The 18,853-nt window shown below is 45.5% G+C and overlaps 1 protein-coding gene across 1 annotated transcript; it reads left to right on the top strand.

Annotated features, from left to right (window-relative positions):
* The first annotated feature begins 16,077 nt into the window (after positions 1–16,077).
* Positions 16,078–17,327, top strand: RNF186 (ring finger protein 186). Its single transcript, XM_023219851.2, has one exon. It carries the CDS (start codon positions 16,254–16,256, stop codon positions 16,935–16,937), a length of 684 nt encoding a protein of 227 aa, XP_023075619.1. The 5' UTR covers positions 16,078–16,253; the 3' UTR covers positions 16,938–17,327.
* Positions 17,328–18,853: the final 1,526 nt, after the last annotated feature.

The following is an 18,853-nucleotide window of genomic DNA, read 5'->3' on the forward strand; positions in this document are numbered from 1 at the left end:
GAAGGAAGGAAGGAAGGAAGGAAGGAAGGAAGGAAGGAAGGAAGGAAAGAAGAAAGGAAGGAAGGGGTGGGCAATAATGAACATGCTTGTGTTGTTCCTCATCTTTGGGAGAACACTTTCAGTCTTTGATTATTATGATCTTAGCTCTGGCTTTTGTGTGTGTGTGTGTGTGTGTGTGTGTGTGTGTGTGTGTTGCTCTTCATCAGATTTAGGAAGTTCCCTTCTAGTTCCCTAGTTTCCTGAATGTTTTGTTTGTTTGTGTTTGTTTTTGTTTTGTCGAGGCAGGGTCTCCATATGTTGCCCAAGCTGAACTTGAACCCCTGGGCTCAAGCAATCCTCTCATCTCGGCCTCCTGAGTAGTTGGTACTATAAGCACGTACCACTGTGCCCAGCATCTTGAGTGTTTTTATCTTGAAAGTGTGTTGGATTTTGCTACTTTCTCTGTAGCTGTTGAGATGATCATATAGTTTTTGTCTTTTTCTATTAAAACAGTGTATCACATTAATTGAGTTTTGATATGTTGAACCAACTTTGCATTCCTGGAATACACCCCGCCTGGTTATGGTACATAATCCTTTTCATATATTGCTGGATTTGGTTTGCTAGCTCTTTGTTCGGGAATTTTGCATCTATATTCATCAGGAATATTGGTCTATTTTGTTTCATTTTTCTTGTGATATCTTTGTCTGGTTTTGGTATTAGGGTAATACTGGCCTCAAAATATGAGTTGGGAAGTATTCTCTTCCCTTCTATTTTTTGTAAGAGTTTGTGAAGAATTGGTGTTAATTGTTCTTTAAACATTTGACAGAATTCATCAGTGAAGCCATCTGCTCCTGGATTTTTTTTAATAAGAAATATTTCAAAGTATTAATTCAATCTCTTTACTTGTTATAGATCTATTCAGATTTTTTATTTCTTATTGAGTCAGTTTAGTAATGTGTGTCTTCCTAGGAGATTGTCCATTTCATTTAGATTATCTAATTTGTTGGTATATAATTGTTCATAATATTCCCGCATATTACTTTTATTTCTTTTATTACTAATGCTGTCTTTTTCATTCATTGTTTTAGTAATTTAGGTCTTCTTTCTTTTTCTCTTGGTCAATCTAGATAAAGGTTTGTCAATTATGTTGATGTTTTCAAAGAAGTATCTTTTAATTTCATTAACTTTTCTCTATTATTTTTATAGCCTCAATTTTACTTATTTCTACTGTAATCTTTCTTATTTCCTTCCTTCTGGTTTCTTTGGATTTAGTTTCCTCCTCCTTCTCTTTCTTCCCCTTCCTCTTCTGTTTTCTTGAAGTGGAAGTTTAGGTTATTGACATGAGATTTTTCTTCATGTTTAATGTATACATTTACACCTATAAATGTCCTTCTAATCAACTGCTTTAGCTGCATACTATTAGTTTTAGTGTGTTGTGATTTTGTTTTCTTTCATCTCAAGGTATTTCCTAATTTCCTCTGTGATTTCTTTTTTGACTCATTGGCTATTTCAGAATGCATTGCTTAATTACCACATATTTGTGAATGTCCCAAATTTTCTTCTATTATTGATTTTTAGTTTTCTTCCATTGTGGTCAGAGAACATAATTTACAGTTTCAATTCTCTTACAATTATTGTGACTTTTGTTTGTTTGTATATTTGTTTGTTTTTTGATACAGACTCTCACTCTATTGCCCAGACTGGAGTGCAGTGGCATGATCTTGGCTCACCACAATCTCCACCTGCCGGGTTCAAGCAATTCTCCTGCCTCAACCTCCCGAGTAGCTGGGACTACAGGCACGTGCCACAATGTCCGGCTAATTTTTGTATTTTTAGTAGAGACAGGGTTTCACTGTATTTGCCAGGCTGGTCTCAAACACCTGACCTCGTGATCCGCCCGCCTTGGCCTCCTAAAGTGCTGGGATTACAGGCATGAGCCACCGCACCCAGCTTTTTCTTTTCTTTGTTTTTCGTTTGTTTGTCATTTAGAGACAGGATCTTTCCCTGTCGCACAGGCTAGAGTACAGTGGCATGATCATAGCTCACCACAGCCTCAAACTCCTGGGCTTAAGTAATTCCAACCTCCTGCGTGTCTAAGATTACAGGCACACACCACCACACCTGGCTAAATGTTTGTTTGTTTTTTTTGAGATGGAGTCTCGCTATTGTTGCCCAGGCTGGAATGTAATGGCACGATCTTGACTCACTGCAACCTCTGCCTCCCAGGTTCACGTGATTCTCCTGCCTCAGCCTCCCAAGTAGCTGGGATTACAGGCACCTGCCACCAAGCCCGGCTAATTTTTGTAATTTTAGTAGAGACAAGGTTTCACCATGTTGGCCAGGCTGGTCTCGAACTCCTGACCTCAGGTGATCCACCCGCCTCAGCCTCCCAAAGTGTTGGGATTACAGGCATGAGCCACCGTGCCTGGCCTACATTTTTTAAAAAAATTTTTTGTGTAGATAGGGTCTTGCTATGTTGCCTAGGCTGGTCTCAAATTCCTGGCTTCAAGCAGTGCTCCCACCTTGCCCTCTCAAAGCAGTGACTTGTCTTATGGCCTAACGTGTGGTCTATTCTGTAATGTGTCTTATGCGCCCTTGAGAAGAATTTATATACTGCAATTGTTGGGTGGAGACTCCTATAGAGGTCTGTTTGGTCTAATTTGCTTTTTAGTGTTATTCAAGTCATCTGTTTCCTTGTTGATCCTCTAATTATTCTATCCATTGTTAAAAGTAGGGCTTTGAAGTCTTCAACTACTATTTTTGAATTGTCTATTTCTCCCTTCAATCTGGCAGCTGTTGCTTCACATATTTGGGGTCTACATTGTTAATGCATATATGTTTATAACTGATAGATCTTCTTAATGGATTGACTCTTTTCTCATTATAAAATGTCCTTTGTCTCTAGTAACGATTATTGTCTTGAAGTCTAAAGTTTCGCTCTTCTTGCCCAGACTGGAGTGCAATGGCGTGATCTTGGCTCCCTGGAATCTCTGCCTCCCGGGTTCAAGCGATTCTCCTGCCTCAGCCTCCCGAGTAGCTGGGATTACAGGCATGCACCACCACACTTGGCTAATTTTGTATTTTTAGTAGAGATGGGGTTTCACCATGTTGGTCAGGCTGGTCTCAAACTCCCGACCTCAGGTGATCTGCCCATCTCGGCCTCCCAAAGTGTTAGGATGACAGGCGTGAGCCACCACACCCAGCCCATTTTAACCATTTTTAAGTGGATAATTCAGTGGTATTAAATACTTTCATAATGTTGCACAACCCTCACCACCATCCATCTCCATACTCTTTTCATCTTGCAAAACTGAAACTCTACACCCATTAAACAATAACTCCCCATTCCCTTTTCCTCCCAACCCCTGGAACCACTAGCACTCTAGCCTGCTCGATGGAGTGAGACTGTGAAAAAAAAAAAAAGAAGAAGAAGTTTATGGTGCATACCAGTATATCCACCACCTAGATTCTACCATCAGTATTATATTATACTTGCTTTATTGCATATCTAATCATCCTTCTAACCATTCACCAACTCATCTTATTTTTTTATGCAATTCAAAGTAAATTGCAGATACCAATACACTTCTCCTTATTTAGTATGCGTGTCATTACCTATTATACAATATTTGTTTACATTTTTTTATTTTGAGGCAAAATTTACATACAACGAAATGTACAAATTCTGGGTATACACTCCTCTTCTCTTAAAATTATCAAATCAGGCTTTCATTCCCACCATTCCACCAATGACCTCCATGTTAAATTCAATGGGCAATCTTTAGCCCTTGATTTACTTATGAAATAGAAGCAGCATTTGACCTGGTTAATCACTCCCTCCTTTCTTTCTTTGACTCCCAGAACACCATCTTTTTCTCTTATCTCATGGGTTACTTCTCAGGCGTTGGGGCTTTGAGGAGAGAACAGAGGATGTGAAAAAACAAAGTGGAGAAGGGACAGTGAATGGTCTAGGGACATAGTGGGTACTTGCCTAGCAGCATTGAAGGCTCATTGGAAGATCCCAGTTGAAATTTTAAAGTGAGGCCAAGCCGGGCACAGTGGTTAATATCTATCATCCTAAAACTTTGGGTGGCAGAGGTGGGAGGTGGAGGCCAGCAGTTTGAGACCAGCCTGGGCAACACAGTGAGACTCTGTCTCTATGACAAAAAAAAAAAAAAATTAAAAAAACTAGGCACAGAGGTATACCTGCAGTCCCAGCTACTCAGGAGGCTGAGATGGGAGAATCACTTAAGCCCAGAAAGTGGAGGCTGCAGTGAGCTATGATCCACTGCTGCACTCCAGCCTGGACAACAGAACAAGACATTGTCTCAAAATATATATACCTAATATAATAAAAATAACCCCCTCTCAAAAATAATAAATAAAGTATGGAGAACTGGTTTGTATCAAAGAGTGGTGATTGTAATCATTGGGATTATTAAATATTGGAGAAGGCAAGGGATGAGGTCATTGAGGGTCGAGGGGCCATGAAACTCTCATAGGAACACTGGGGGTGCCAATGTCCAAGGATTGTCAGAGTTTGAGGACTAAAGAGAATGGGCTAGAAAGATAGGAAGTGGCAGGTAGAGAGTTGGATTCATGAAGCTGATACTACGACTTATTGGTGAAAACAAAACGTGCTCATTGGAGCAAGGGGCTGAGGTTGAGTGGAGGTCGAGATCACTGGGGGAGCAGTGGGGAAGAACTGAGGGCCTGAGGTTTGGAGATCACGCACATGTGAAATCATCATGAATTAAGGTGGAGTCAGGGGAGAAAGCAACGGTGAGCTGGGAAACCAGACCATATAAGAATGAGGGAGAATGAGCGAGAAGTCAGCAGAAAACAAGGACAAAGGCAAGGTGCAGTGGCTCACACCTGTAATCCCAGCACTTTGGGAGGGCAAGGCAGACGGATCACTTGCGGTCGGGAGTTCAAGACCAGCCTGGCCAACATGGCAAAGCCCTTGTCTCTACTAAAAATACAAAAAAAATTTGCTGGGCGTGGTGGTGCAGACCTGTAATCCCAGCTACTCCGGAGACTGAGGCAGGAGAATCGCTTGAACCCAGAAGGCGGAGATTGCAATGAGCTGAGATCGTACCACTGAACTCCAGCCTGGGTGACAGAGTGAGACTTTGTCTCAAACAAACAAACAAACAAAAGACAAGGACGAGGAGGAGTGGGGGAATGTGTCGTCTGATGACACGAGGGTCAAGCGGAGTGGTTTTATGATAAAGGGAGAGAGAAGGGTCTGTACATGGCAGTAAGGGAGCAAGGAAGGCACCTGCCCCACCTGCAGTGCCAGCACTGTGAGAAGAAAAGTAGCCTCTGCTGGAGAGGGCAGCAGGCCAGAGTCCTGGGGGGCTGGGCTTCTGTGAGAGCCAGAGAGTGAAAGGACCTCGGAGAAGTCAGCATGTCGGGATTCTTGCTGATAATGGAGGTGGACTCCAGAGGGCAGTGTGGAAGGTTAGCAGGAAGGGTGCGGGAAGGGGACTGAATACAACGTGACAGAGTCTTTTGGAGATTCGCAAGCCCGATGTGAGGCGTGACCTGGAAGTCTGGAGTCCTGAGGTTATTGTGAGCCAGGAGTATTAGGGGTAGCAAGGGCTGGGTGTCTGGGGCTCCCTCTACCCCTGAGGGCACATGATCACGCTCATGGCTTGTGGCCAAAGGAGAAGTGAGCTTAGGGTGCTGTCCTCCCTCAAGGTTTCTTCTTGATCCTGAATAATACAGACACTTTGCATTGACTGAGAAACTCTTACGTGCCAAGCACTATGTTCGGTGCTTTTTCTACACATTATCACCAAGCCTCATGCAATTCTATAGAGTAGACAATACTATTCCCTTTCTACAGATAAAGAAATCAAGGCAGGAAGGAAAACAGCAGAAGAGCCACAGGAAGTCGTCTCTCACCAAAGAGGAGTAAATGACTAACCCATGAAGCACTCAACAAATGGCAGCTCTTGCAAGAGCCATGTGGTCAAAATCCACCCAAAGCTACACCACCTCTGGACTTCTCAGTCACGTGAGCCAGGAAATGCCCTTTCTTTGTGGGTTCTGCCAGCTTGAGTGGAATTTTCCACCTCATAACCAAAATAAGATTCCTGACACAAACACTATTTTAATCTCCATTAGGCAGATGAAGAAACAAAATAAGTTGGTTGTTGGAAGACGCACAGCTAAGATTTGAACACAGGTCTGTCCAACATGCTAGTCTATTCAAAAACACCCTCCCACCCTCCACTCAAAGCCCATGGGCTCAGGACCCTCTCTTATTTTGAGTTGCGTGTCTTCCTCCCAGGAGGACTCTGGAAAGGCCAAGACTGGATATTTTGGGAAAAATAGAGGGGCCAGTTTGGCAACCTCCTGTATTTGGGCTGATTTCACCATGGATAGCAGTTTAATGGATCACAGACCATGCTTGGGATGATTAATTTTTACACGGTCCAGTGGTCCAGACCTCAGGTCTGTGCTCCCTGGAATGTGACGAGCAGAGGACAGGTGGAGAAGTGTTCTCAGAAAGGCACATGCTGTCTCCAAGCTTTCAGTATCCAGGACAGCATGAGTTGAAGGAGGCAAAGGCCCAGGGGTTTAATATTGAGAAAGCCAGAGGATGCCAGGTCACACACCTACAGTCTCCCCCTACCTCTGCCTACTCTCCTATATTTGCCAATTATTTTTTTTTTATTTTTTTTATTTTTTTATTTTTATTTTTATTATTTCTCCAAGTTTCTTTTTTCTTCTTCTTCTTTTTTTTTTTTTTTTTTTTCTTTTTTTTGAGACTGAGTCTTGCTCTGTTGCCCAGCCTTGAGTTCAGTGGCACTATCTGGGCTTACTGCAATCTCCACCTCCCGGGTTCAAGCAAGTCTTCTGCCTCAGCCTCCCAAGTACCTGAAATTACAGGTGTGCGCCACCACACCCAGCTAATTTTTGTATTTTTAGTAGAGACAGGGTTTCACCATGTTGGCCAGGCTGGTCTCCAACTCCAAACCTCAGGTAGTCCACCCGCCTTGGCCTCCCGAAGTGCTGGGATTACAGGCGTGAGCCACCACACCTGGCCTTCTTTATTTATTTTCTTCTTCTTTTTCTACCTTTCCTCTTTCCACAATTGTTTATAAGAAATATACACAGTGAGGCCAAGTGCAGAGGCTCACACTTGTAATTCCAGCACTTTAGGAGGTCAAGGCAGGCAGATGACTTGAAGCCAGGAGCTTGAGATCAGCCTGGCCAACATGGTGAAATCCCATCTCTACTATAAATACAAAAATGATCGCAATGTGGTGACAGGCACCTGTAATCTCAGCTACTTGGGAGGCTGAGGTGCAACAATCACTTGAACCCAGGAGGTGGAGGTTACAGTGAGCTGAGATCGTGCCACTGCACTCCAGCCTGGGTGACAGAGAGAAACTCTGTCTTAAAAAAAAATAAAAAAAGAAATATATTCAAGTGAAATACAAATACAAAAATCAAACATCAGGCATTAGGAGAGGGTAAACTATATAGTAGGATTGAAAATATAGACTGAGGATGGAGATGGAATGCAGCACTACATGCCAAATGTGATATTTCACAGTAGCTATGGTTGAGCTTCCTGGTGGCCAAAGCAAAAATGGAAAATAGAGTCAATTATGTAGTTCAGAATATCTGGGTAGTGTGGACAGACACAATCTGCTGTCAGAGGAAGCAAAAAGCTTTTTCCAATACTTAGCCCCAAAAGAAAATTTTCACATGCTCTGTATGGGTGACACTGAATACTGTCATATAGTATCCCAAGCCACAACCCAAATGCAAATGCAGTAACAAGTTTCTTAATCCTATTTCCTGATGCATCCTTTGAAGGAAGCTAGCAGAATAGTCCCAAAATACAACTCAGTGAGAGTGTTTAGAAAGCCCAGAGTCAAATGCAACTTTCTAATAGCTTAGCTTGATCCCTCAGCATTTCCTAAACTGTGTCTCTCAGAACCCCAGAGTTGCATATAGCATTAAAAAGTGTTTTGTATGAAAAGAAGTCCACAGGCAAATAAGTTAAAGTCAGGATTAAACAAAATCAAGCAGGTGTTTTAATTGCTGGATTTCTTAAAGCTTTTAATGCTCTAATGTCTATTGTGAATCTCCAAGGTCAAGTGAAGGATGCATTATTTCTCAAACTGGTTTGACTAAGGAACCCTCTTCTTCACCCACCTAGATTTTTTCAGAAGTACCTTTTAGATGCTCACAGAAAACTAGAGATGCATGAACCACAGTTTAAGAAATACTGGAGGAACAGATGAGCTCAATTCCTCCAGATAAAATGTCTCTCTGCCAGTTGTTTGATTAGAGTTGATCATCTATGGTTGAAGGCAGTAGTGCCTGACAAGGTCCAGTCTTCAGATGTTTTGATTTGTCAGCCAAAGACATATGTCATGCATCTTATTCATGCATCTACTCCCATGAATAAGTAATAACAACTCTTACCAAAACCCTTTTCTTCCAGGATTAACATTCTTAATCCAAACAATGAAGGATGGAGGGAAAGAGGTTATGGAGGGTAAAGACAAGAACGTCTCACAACAGGTGAGACATTTCTGCCAAGTGAGAGCCTGGTGTTCCACTGGAGCCTGGGCCATGTGCAAAGGTGGGATTCCTTTTGCCCACTAGCTTAGCCTTAAGCTGAGATCCAAGTTTGGCACCTGCACCACTGCCGAAAAGGCAGAGAGAGAAGACGACATACATATCACAGTGCTGAAAGGGCCAAGGGTTAGGGTTGGGTCAGGGTCGGTGTCAGGATCATAGAATTGAGGGAACAGTTAAGAATGGAATCTTCAAGACAGGCCAGATGTGTCCCAGGAGATGGTCAGAAACTAAGAGATCAATCAGAAGGAGGTCAAAGAAGAAGTCCAATCTGAAGTCTGAACCAAAGCTTAACCACAGATAAGGGTGGGAGGGATGAGAAAGTTTAGAGACAGCAGTGGGAAATGGGTCCAGACCCTAGAATTATTCTAGATTCAAAGAACATGTAGTCCTAGAGGTTCACTGTCTGATTTCTATAACCTCCGGGGTAGGTACACTGTAATAATTCTGAGTTGGACAAAAGTTTTCTTTTCTGTTGCTGCTTAGCTAATAGTTCCAACCTTCTGGCTTAAACCAGGTTCATAAATGGGTCAGCATAGCAAGACTTGAACCACTGTCCAAAAGGCAGAGAAAGAATATAACATATATTATACAATTTTGAAAAGGCCAAAAATGAAAAGTGCATATCCAAGGATGCCCGTCAAAGGACTGTTGATAACAGTGAAAAATGGAAACAGTCTAAATATTTAACTTATGGGAATTGATGAATTAAAATATGGTACATTCACATGAGGGAATACTATACAACCTTCAGGAATGATTTGAAATGTATTTATTAATATGAAAGAGATGTGCTGATAACCTATTAAGTAAAAATATAAATTACCAAAGTGTAAATAGTAGATTACTATTTTAGTGGGGGTGGGGGTGTATGGGGGAAGTCTGTAAAAGTATACACAGAAAGCAGTATAGGCCTGGCATGGTGGCTCATGCCTATAATCCCAGCACTTTGGGAGGCTGAGGCGAGCAGATCACCTGAGGTCAGGAGTTCGAGACCAGCCTGGCCAACATGGTAAAACCCTGTCTCTACTAAAAATACAAAAAAATAGCAGGGCGTGGTGGCGGACGCCTGTAACCCCAGCTACTTGGAGGCTGAGACAGGAGAATCACTTGAACCCAGGAGGTGGAGGCTGCAGTGACCCGAGATCTCGCCATTGCACTCTGGCCTGGGCAACTAAAGCAAAACTTTGTCTAAAAAAAAAAAAAAAAGCAAAAAACAAACAAACAAAAAAAAACAAGAAAGAAAGCCAAGCAGTCTAAAAGGAAATATTCAGAATTAACTCTCCTTCTCTGTGGGCTGTGAGATTACTGATTACTGATGTCTTTTTCTTTTTGTTCATCAGTAATCCCATTTTTTTTTTACAATCAACATGTATTTTTTAACATAATTATTTTTAAACAACAGGAAACAAAAGACTGTTTAGGCTGGGCACGATGGCTCACATCTCTAATCCCAACACTTTGGGAGGCTGAGGCAGGTGGATCACCTGAGGTCAGGAGTTCGAGGCCAACCTGGACAAAATGGTGAAACACCGTCTCCACTAAAAATACAAAAAAAATTAGCTGGGCATGGTGGCACACGCCTATGGTCCCAGGTACTCAAGCAGCTGAGGCAGGAGAATCGCTTGAACCCGGGAGGCAGAGGTTGCAGTGAGCCAAGATTGTGCCATTGCACTCCAGCCTGGGCAACAAGAGCGAAACTCCATCTCAAAAAAAAAAAAAAAAAAGACAGAAGATTTGAGTCCAGGGAGTGAGGTCAGTAGTAGTAATGGCCCCCCCGCCCCATTCACAAGCCTCTGTCATTTCATTGGCTCCCCAACAAGGAGACAGGACAGGTGTCCATTTCACAGATGGAGAAAACTGAGGCCCAGGGAGGTTAAGCAACTGGGCCGCTGACTGCCTGTTGGTGGTGAGTTCAGAGCCCCAGCCCAGTGAGTGCCCTCCATCTCAAAAAAGAAAAAAAAAGACAGTGTAGTTTTCCAACTTCCTGCAGTTTGTGCCTGAGGCATTCACTATCTCTGTCACATTGTCTTTCTCTATATACATTCATCATTTTCTCGTTATTGTCATTTTGGTTCCAGATCCCATTCTTCTGTCTCCTTGGCAATCTATCCTCAGACATGCAGATTCTTTGTAAGGGGTGGGAGCGGGGTGGGGGGCGGTGCAAATAGGGACAGAGCCTGCCATGCTCTAAGGAGCACAGAGGCGGGAATTCTGCGACAAGAGTGTGAGCTGAGATGGTTGCCAGTTAGCCCAAGGTAGAGAGGAGTGGAGGGCAACGCGGTGCTTGACTGGGACCTGGCTCGTGAAATTTCACTCCAACATGAGACTGTGCTTCTCAAGATGGAGTGCATATGACCCCAGGGCTGTGAGAAGCCATAAGATGGAAGAAACTGCATTTCAAATGAAAAAAAAAAAAAAAAAAAGCTTTATTCAACATTAATGAGTTCATATTTATACAGCAATTGAAACAAACAAATATGTTTTATATGGAGATTTGGAAGGATTCATGTATGCTTCGGGATTCTAATGTTGCAGTAAGCACAAATATAACATGGTGAAGAATGTGAAACCTAGATGAATTTAACATTTTAAGTCTCCAGAGACACTTTTTAATTCCCCTGGGATAGATCTGCTTCTGTCTACACCTCAGACTCTGACCATATTCACTCCTCTTCAAGAAGCACTGGCCAAATAGGTCACCAAAGTGTTTTATCTCATGTCCCTGGAAGAGATCAATTTCACCCAGGTCAGTTACAACCCAAAGTACATAAATTACTAAGCCTCCCATGAGCAGGTTGTAGTCGGGGGTGGAGGGCTGAAATGATCTTCCATAATTTCCTCAAGTGTTAATGTCTCCATTTTATTTTATTTACTTTTTTTTAAATACACAGTGTCACTCTGTCACCCAGGCTGGAGTGCAGTGGTATATGATCTTGGCTCACGCAACCGCCACCTCCCAGGCTCAAGTTATCCTCCTGCCTTGGCCTCCCGAGTAGCTGGGACTACAGGTATGCACCACCATGCCTGGTTATTTTCTGTATTTTTAGTAGAGACTGGGTTGCACCTCGTTGCCCAGGCTGGTCTCGAACTTCTGAGCTCAAGCGATCCACCCGCCTCTGCTTCCCAAAGTGCTGGGATTACAGGCATGAGCCACCGCACCCGGGCTCCATTTTATCAAATTTTAAAACTGAACTGCCGTGAAGAAATTCTTGCCCAAGTTCACACAGCTGGTAAAGTGATGGGAGCCAGATTTCCAGCTATAGTCAATGCTGATGGTAGTTAAGGCAAGGCACTGTTAAGAAACAAAGCTTGGGCGGGCGCGGTGGCTCAAGCCTGTAATCCCAGCACTTTGGGAGGCCGAGACAGGTGGATCGCGAGGTCAGGAGATCGAGACCATCCTGGTTAACACGGTAAAACCCCGTCTCTACTAAAAAATACAAAAAACTAGCCGGGCGAGTTGGCGGGCGCCTGTAGTCCCAGCTACTCGGGAGGCTGAGGCAGGAGAATGGTGTAAACCCGGGAGGCGGAGCTTGCAGTGAGCTGAGATCCGGCCACTGCACTCCAGCCTGGGCGACAGAGCGAGACTCCGTCTCAAAAAAAAAAAAAAAGAAAGAAAGAAACAAAGCTGTTCCTAAGCCAAGATGGTAGGAGGGGGACAAAGGAAGGAATGCACTGTTAACAGTGGTCATTTCTCAGAGGTTGCAATGAAAGGAACTTTCACATTCTACTTTATCTATTTCTGTAATACTTGGATTGTTACAGCCAATATGTTTTCTTAATGGTGGTTGCCCAATGATGTCAAAGGTTATTTTTTAGGCTCTAACCCAAATAACTTCCCTTGGTCTGATTTCAACCTCACTCAGCTACCTTCTTACAATTTGATTTCTCATTAAGCTGGCTAGAGAGAGGGGCACTGGCCGACCGGGTGAAGTGGCTCACGCCTGTAATCCCAGCATTTTGGGAGGCTGAGGCAGGCGGATCACCTGAGGTCAGGAGTTCGAGACCAATCTGGCCAACATGGTGAAAGCCTGTCTCTACTAAAAATACAAAATTAGCTGGGTGTGGTGGCACACGCCTGTAGTCCCAGCTACTCAGGAGCCTGAGACAGAAGCATCGCTTGAGCCGAGACGGTGTCACTGCACTTTAGCCTGGGCAAGACAGAGCGAGACTCCATATCAAAAAAAAAAAAGAGTGAGAGGGGGCACTGGCCAAGCTATCATCACTGTGTGGCCCACCTGATTTTCTATTCTTATTATAAATGAATGTGGCTCAACACATTTTTCTCCTCTCATCCCTAATCCATCCTAGGGTCTCGCAAACAGAAAAGAACATTACGCAATGCAAATCAAAGCAGAGAAAACAGAATCTCTTCTAGCATCGTAATACACAGGCATTAGGTCACTCTTGGCTGTGTACGAAGTCTGGTTGTCTCATCAATGCCTGAGCCTTTGTCAGAGAGCAAGTAAAGGCTTCTTTTCTTCATCCATTGCTGTGTTACATAGAGGTCTTTCACTTGCAAAGGACAGAAGTCCAATGTGAACTGACTTAAGAATAAAAATCAGGGTAGATTTTATAGGTTAATATCCTTGAAAAAAATCCAATGCTAGGGGCCCTGCTTCAGGTGTGGCTGGATCTAGGTGTTCAAATAACATCATCAGGCCCTTGTCTGATTCTTTTCTCATTTTTCTTTTGTGCTGACCTTACTCTTGAGCAGATTCTCTGCAGGCTGTGGTCCTGGCAGCCCCAGGGTTCCATCCTCTAACTTGGAAACCCAGCAGAAAGAGAAACTTCTCAAGAGTTCCAACAGAAGTCTCAGAATTGAATCTCATTGGCTTGGCTTAGATTACATGCCTCTGCCCAAACCAATGGCTGCAGCCAGCAGAGCAGAGCGTGCTAACTGATCTGTCCTGAATCGCATCAGGTCCCCACTTCCAGAGAGCTGGAGCCAGAGATCACCCTCACCATGAGCACACAGAATGACAGTGGGAGGCAGTGGTTGCGCAAAGTGAAAACAGAGAACTGTTACTCAAAAAAGGGGAAAGAATGCTAGGCATGGGGGAAAAAACATGCCCAGCACTAGATCCAAGGCCCCCTTCAGCTTGATCTGGGGGAAAACGTGATATAGATGTGTATCTATACCTTAGTGTCTGAGACAGGTCTCAGTTAATTTAGAAAGTTTATGTTTTGCCAAGGTTGAGGACATGCGTACATGACACAGCCTCAGGAGGTCCTGAAGACATGTGCCCAAGACGGACAGAGCACAGCTTGGTTTTATGCATTTTAGAGGGACATGAGATGTCAATCAACATATGCAAAATGAACATTGGTTCCATCTGGAAAGGTGGGGCAACTTGAAGCAAAGGCGTGAAGACTTGAAGCGAGGAAGGGGCTTCCAGGTCATAGGTAGATAAGAATGGTTGCATTTTTTTGAGCTTCTGATTAGCCTCTCCAAAGAAGGCAATCAGATATGCATTTGTCTCTGTGAGGAGAGGGGTGACTTTGAATAGAATGGGAGGCAGTTTGGCCCTAAGCGGTTTCCAGCTTGACTTTCCCCTTCGGCTTAGTGATTTTGGGGCCCCACGATTTATTTATTTATTTGTTTTTATTATTTTTATTTATTTATTTATTATACTTTAAGTTCTAGGGTACATATGCACAACGTGCAGGTTTGTTACATAGGTATACATGTGCCATGTTGGTGTGCTGCACCCATTAACTCGTCATTTACATTAGGTATATCTCCTAATGCTATCCTTCCCCTCTCCCCCCACCCCATGACAGGCCCCAGTGTGTGATGCTCCCCATCCTGTATCCAAGTGTTCTCATTGTTCAATTCCCACCTATGAGTGAGAACATGCGGTACCAACCAAAACAGAGATATAGACCAGAGAAACAGAACAGACCCCTCAGAAATAATACCTCACATCTCCAACCATCTGATCTTTGACAAACCTGACAACAAGAAGAAATGGGGAAAGGATTCCCTATTTAATAAATGGTGCTGGGAAAACTGGCTAGCCATATGTAGAAAGCTGAAACTGGATTCCTTCCTTACACCTTATACAAAGATTTATTTTCCTTTAACAGAGATAACTGTTGGTCTAGCTACAGGTTGAGAAGAAATGGGATGGGATGGTGAGAGAACTGAATTTCAGAGACAATGGGGGAGGGGTGAGGCAGGAGTTACTCCCTCCCACAAGGGAGGGAGCCTCTGTGGGGCTGGCGACTCCAGGACACAGAGGGTGGCCTGCAGTGCCAGCAACTGGGGTAAGGGAAAGAGCTGAATCAGAGGCACAGGACTCTGTGTGGCCCTTGGCAGGTGACATGAGCACCAAAGGATCCTTCACACGGGCTTCTGAGTTCAGAGTGGCCCGAATGAAACATTTGTTTGAGGGAGTGCACGTGCCCCACCATCTGCCCTTCAGGGCAAAGTAAGGAATCACGTTTTCCTAACTGCTGTGCTGCTAATATCTGCCTGTCCCCACATGAGTCCTATTAGCCTACGTCACCTGGCTGGGGCCAGTTGCATCTAAACAAACCAATGAAATTGATTCAATCAGACCTTAGACACTGGTAGATTCCACAAGTTCCTGCCCCATGGAAGGGCCCTCGGCAGGCAGCCAGCAGCCTACCCTGACCACACCCTGCCCTTGTTTCCCAGCCTTCCCTACAAGGCTGTATCAGGGTTCTGGGAAATGAGGGCTGGGGACCCCGGGCACAGGGTTTGGCTTAGAGTACGCCCAAATAAATGGCAGCTGTTCTTAGTACTACTGGATACGCAGCATGCCTAGCACACAACAGGACACCTGTGATTAGGCACGTGAAGTGTGCAGCAGGGCACCGATTGGAGGCTCATACACCTGTAACTGTGAATACAACAGCTGTGACTCTAAGGAAATGAATACAGTAGCAGGTGCCAAACACCTGTGCGCTGTATGTGGTTTTGTTTTTCTGCGTTGGGCTGGGCTTTGTGCTCCTTCCACTCACTTTTCTACCTCTCCCCTCCTATTCCCAAGGCCACTTGCCTGTAAATGTGTTCCAAGCTCAAACAAACTTCGTTCCACTCATCCTGACATCCAAAAGGTTGTGTCTGAGGAAGCAGGGTCCCCCAATCCACCTATGCCCGACTCATAGGGTTGTCTGTTAATTGTGCAGATTTGTAGATGCCAGTGAGCCGAGATCGCGCCACTGCACTCCAACCTGGGTGAGAGAAAGAGACTCCATCTCAAAAAAAAAGTTAAATAAAAAAATAAATAAAAGGTTCAGGGACCTGGGAAGTGGGGGTGAGAGAGTTGGATTCTGATGCATCCCAAAGCTTGAGCCACCCACCAGGCACTTGGCCCCAACAGGAAAGTCCTGATTCACTAGACCCTGCCCACTTTGCCCTCCTATCAGGCAATTCAAAGTCTCCAGACCCGCAAGTTACTGATTAACCCTAGGTTTTGAGAAAATAAATAATAATAACTGAAGGGACAACGTAAGCCAAGAAACAAGCTGGGCAGCTCTGAGAGAGAGGAGTGTCAGACAGCTGTTGTCAACAGGCACCTGGCCAGAGTGAAAAGGAGAGGCAGACTCCGTCCAAGTCCCAGCGGCGCCAGCTGACAGTCTCTGCCAATGCCCAGGTGCTGAGCGACAGTGTCCCACCGGTCCCTGTGCCCAGAATGGCCTGCACCAAGACCCTGCAACAGCCCCAGCCCATCTCCGCAGGAGCCACCACAACCACCACCGCTGTGGCTCCCGCTGGGGGTCATCGTGGCTCCACAGAATGTGACCTGGAGTGTCTGGTGTGCCGGGAGCCCTACAGCTGTCCCCGGTCGCCCAAGCTGCTGGCCTGCCAGCACGCCTTCTGCGCCGTCTGCCTGAAGCTCCTGCTGTGCGTGCAGGACAACACCTGGTCCATCACCTGCCCACTGTGCCGCAAGGTCACCGCCGTCCCTGGGGGCCTCATCTGCAGCCTGCGCGACCACGAGGCAGTGGTGAGGCAGCTGGCCCAGCCATGCACAGAGGTGCCGCTCTGTCCTCAGGGGCTGGCAGATCCTGCCGACTTGGCAGTAGGGCACCCCAGCTTGGTGGGAGAGGATGGACAGGATGAAGTAAGTGCAAACCACGTGGCAGCCCGACGCCTGGCCGCACACCTACTCCTGCTGGCTTTGCTCATCATCCTCATCGGGCCCTTCATCTACCCGGGTGTCTTACGGTGGGTGCTCACCTTCATCATCGTCCTGGCCCTGCTGATGTCCACCCTCTTCTGCTGCCTCCCCAGCAGCCGGGGCAGCTGCTGGCCCTCCTCCAGGACTCTCTTCTGCAGAGAGCAGAAACACAGCCACATCTCTTCCATTGCCTGAGGGCCCTCTGATGAGGCTGTCCCTGCAGCCCTTTCTGCCCTTGGGCCCCCTGGACTTCCACAATGAACCGGGTAAGGGGTTGCGGACTAAGACTGGCTCCTTTGGGAAATCACATGCCAGTGGGACTTGCAAGCCAAAGCCGAGATGGCCAGCCTGGGTCAAGAATTACACGCTCGGATGACAGGCTTGCACTTGCCCTTGGGATAGCACAGCTAAACTGCTGGGGTCTAGGGGAGCAGACACAAACTACTTGAACACGACAAGATGGGGGAAGCTCCTGTTCCTCTTATGCCAATGTTCCTGGTTTTTCTTTATATAACTTGATGAAAGTATTGCAGTATTGATGCTATTGTAGAATAGAACTGGAATTTTTTTTTTTTTTGCAATTTATGTAGTTGGTTTTGTTTTCTTGTTTTCCTTTGGTTTTTTTGTGTTGGGGGCAGCAGCTGGTTCACATTTCCCATTATTACACATTTTCCCTCCTGGGAGCTTGGAGTCCGCGGGGAGGTCCCACTGTGCTTTCTCTAACACTGTGCATCTCATGCCCAGCCTAGCCTCGGCAAGTGTCCTGGTTGTTTGGGTCTCCCATGGAGTTGACCCTAGGGTTGAGGAGACAAAATGTGGGTGAAGGGATGGTGTTTCTGAAGCTGCAGCGGGAGTCCCACATTTAGCTGGCGGAGTTACGGAGGGGAGGAGAGGGCAGGGTTTGGGGCTCCCAGCATCCTCACTAAGAGCGCCCCACTTCGTGCCACCAGGCCCTGACTCAGCAGCAAAACTCGGGGTTACAAGGACTGCAGTCCACATACAGGAGGGGCCAGCTGCCCACCTATTGCTCAGGCCCACAAGTTAGAAATAGATCTTTATGGCTGTTACTTTCTTTGTTATTGCATCTCAAGTCCTAGTTGAGCTTTTGTCATAAAGATAAGAGGCCCCATAAATGCAACGGTCTTCACCAATAACCCCACCTTTCCCACCTCACCCTGCAAGTCACAAGGGTTTTTTGTGCCTTCTCTCCACCATGTCTGCTTCTTAACACAGGGGAGGCATTGGCTGGAGGAAATAGCTTTCCATGGTTGCCAGGGGCAGGCCTCAGCTGGGGGTTTATGTGGGAGGGTAGATGAGCAGAGGGTGGGAGGAGACATACTATTTCCTTCCAAAGGCCCCATAAATGGGAAACAGACTTGAAACCTCAGAGGAGTGCTGTTGTCTCAGGGCAAGTCCGACACCCATGCCATTGGCCCTAATGGCGACTGGTGCTGAGAGACTATGAGTGTGTGTGGGCATGCACAGACCCACGGCTTAAAGCCAGACCAAGTGGGCCTGAAGAACACTGTGTCTCCCAAGCTGAAGAGGGTCACTGGGCATTTCCTGAGCTGGCCCCGGGCATGTCAGTTTGGGATAGCTGCCAGTGGGATAGGCAAGGAACATTCCCTCCCAACTCACTCCTATGTGATCTGTAATATTTCTCAGAACCTTCACCAAGATCAAAACCTCCCCCCAAGGCTTCAGTTGCTAATGATACCATTTCTACCATAATAATGGCGGATACTTGTTTATCCAGTACTTACTCTGTGGTGAGTACTGCACTAACTGCTTTCCATGCACTATCTAGTTTATCTTCACAATAACCTTATGAAGTACAGGCCATTATGATCTCTCCCGCAGAGGAGGAGCTTGAGGATCAGAGAGGTGAATTCACCTGCCTAAGGTTGCACAGTCAATGCCTGAGCTCCCTTGAGATAACCCAGGGCTCCTTCTGCTCATGATGCTGCTTCCTTTGTGTGCAACTCCAAAATAAGTGGGAATCTGGTCACCAATGAGGGTTTTTGAGAAGTGCATGGAGAACAGGAAACTAATTTCAGGAGCCTCCAAATTCCAGCAGTCAGCTGCTCAGAGAGGCCGGAGAATTTTAGAAT

The sequence above is a fragment of the Piliocolobus tephrosceles genome, chromosome 1 (assembly GCF_002776525.5).
Source record: "Piliocolobus tephrosceles isolate RC106 chromosome 1, ASM277652v3, whole genome shotgun sequence".
Lineage (NCBI taxonomy): Eukaryota > Metazoa > Chordata > Mammalia > Primates > Cercopithecidae > Piliocolobus > Piliocolobus tephrosceles.

Excerpts from the sequence above, each read along its gene's own strand:
- RNF186 (XM_023219851.2), top strand. The coding sequence starts at position 16,254 with ATGGCCTGCACCAAGACCCTGCAACAGCCCCAGCCCATCTCCGCAGGA.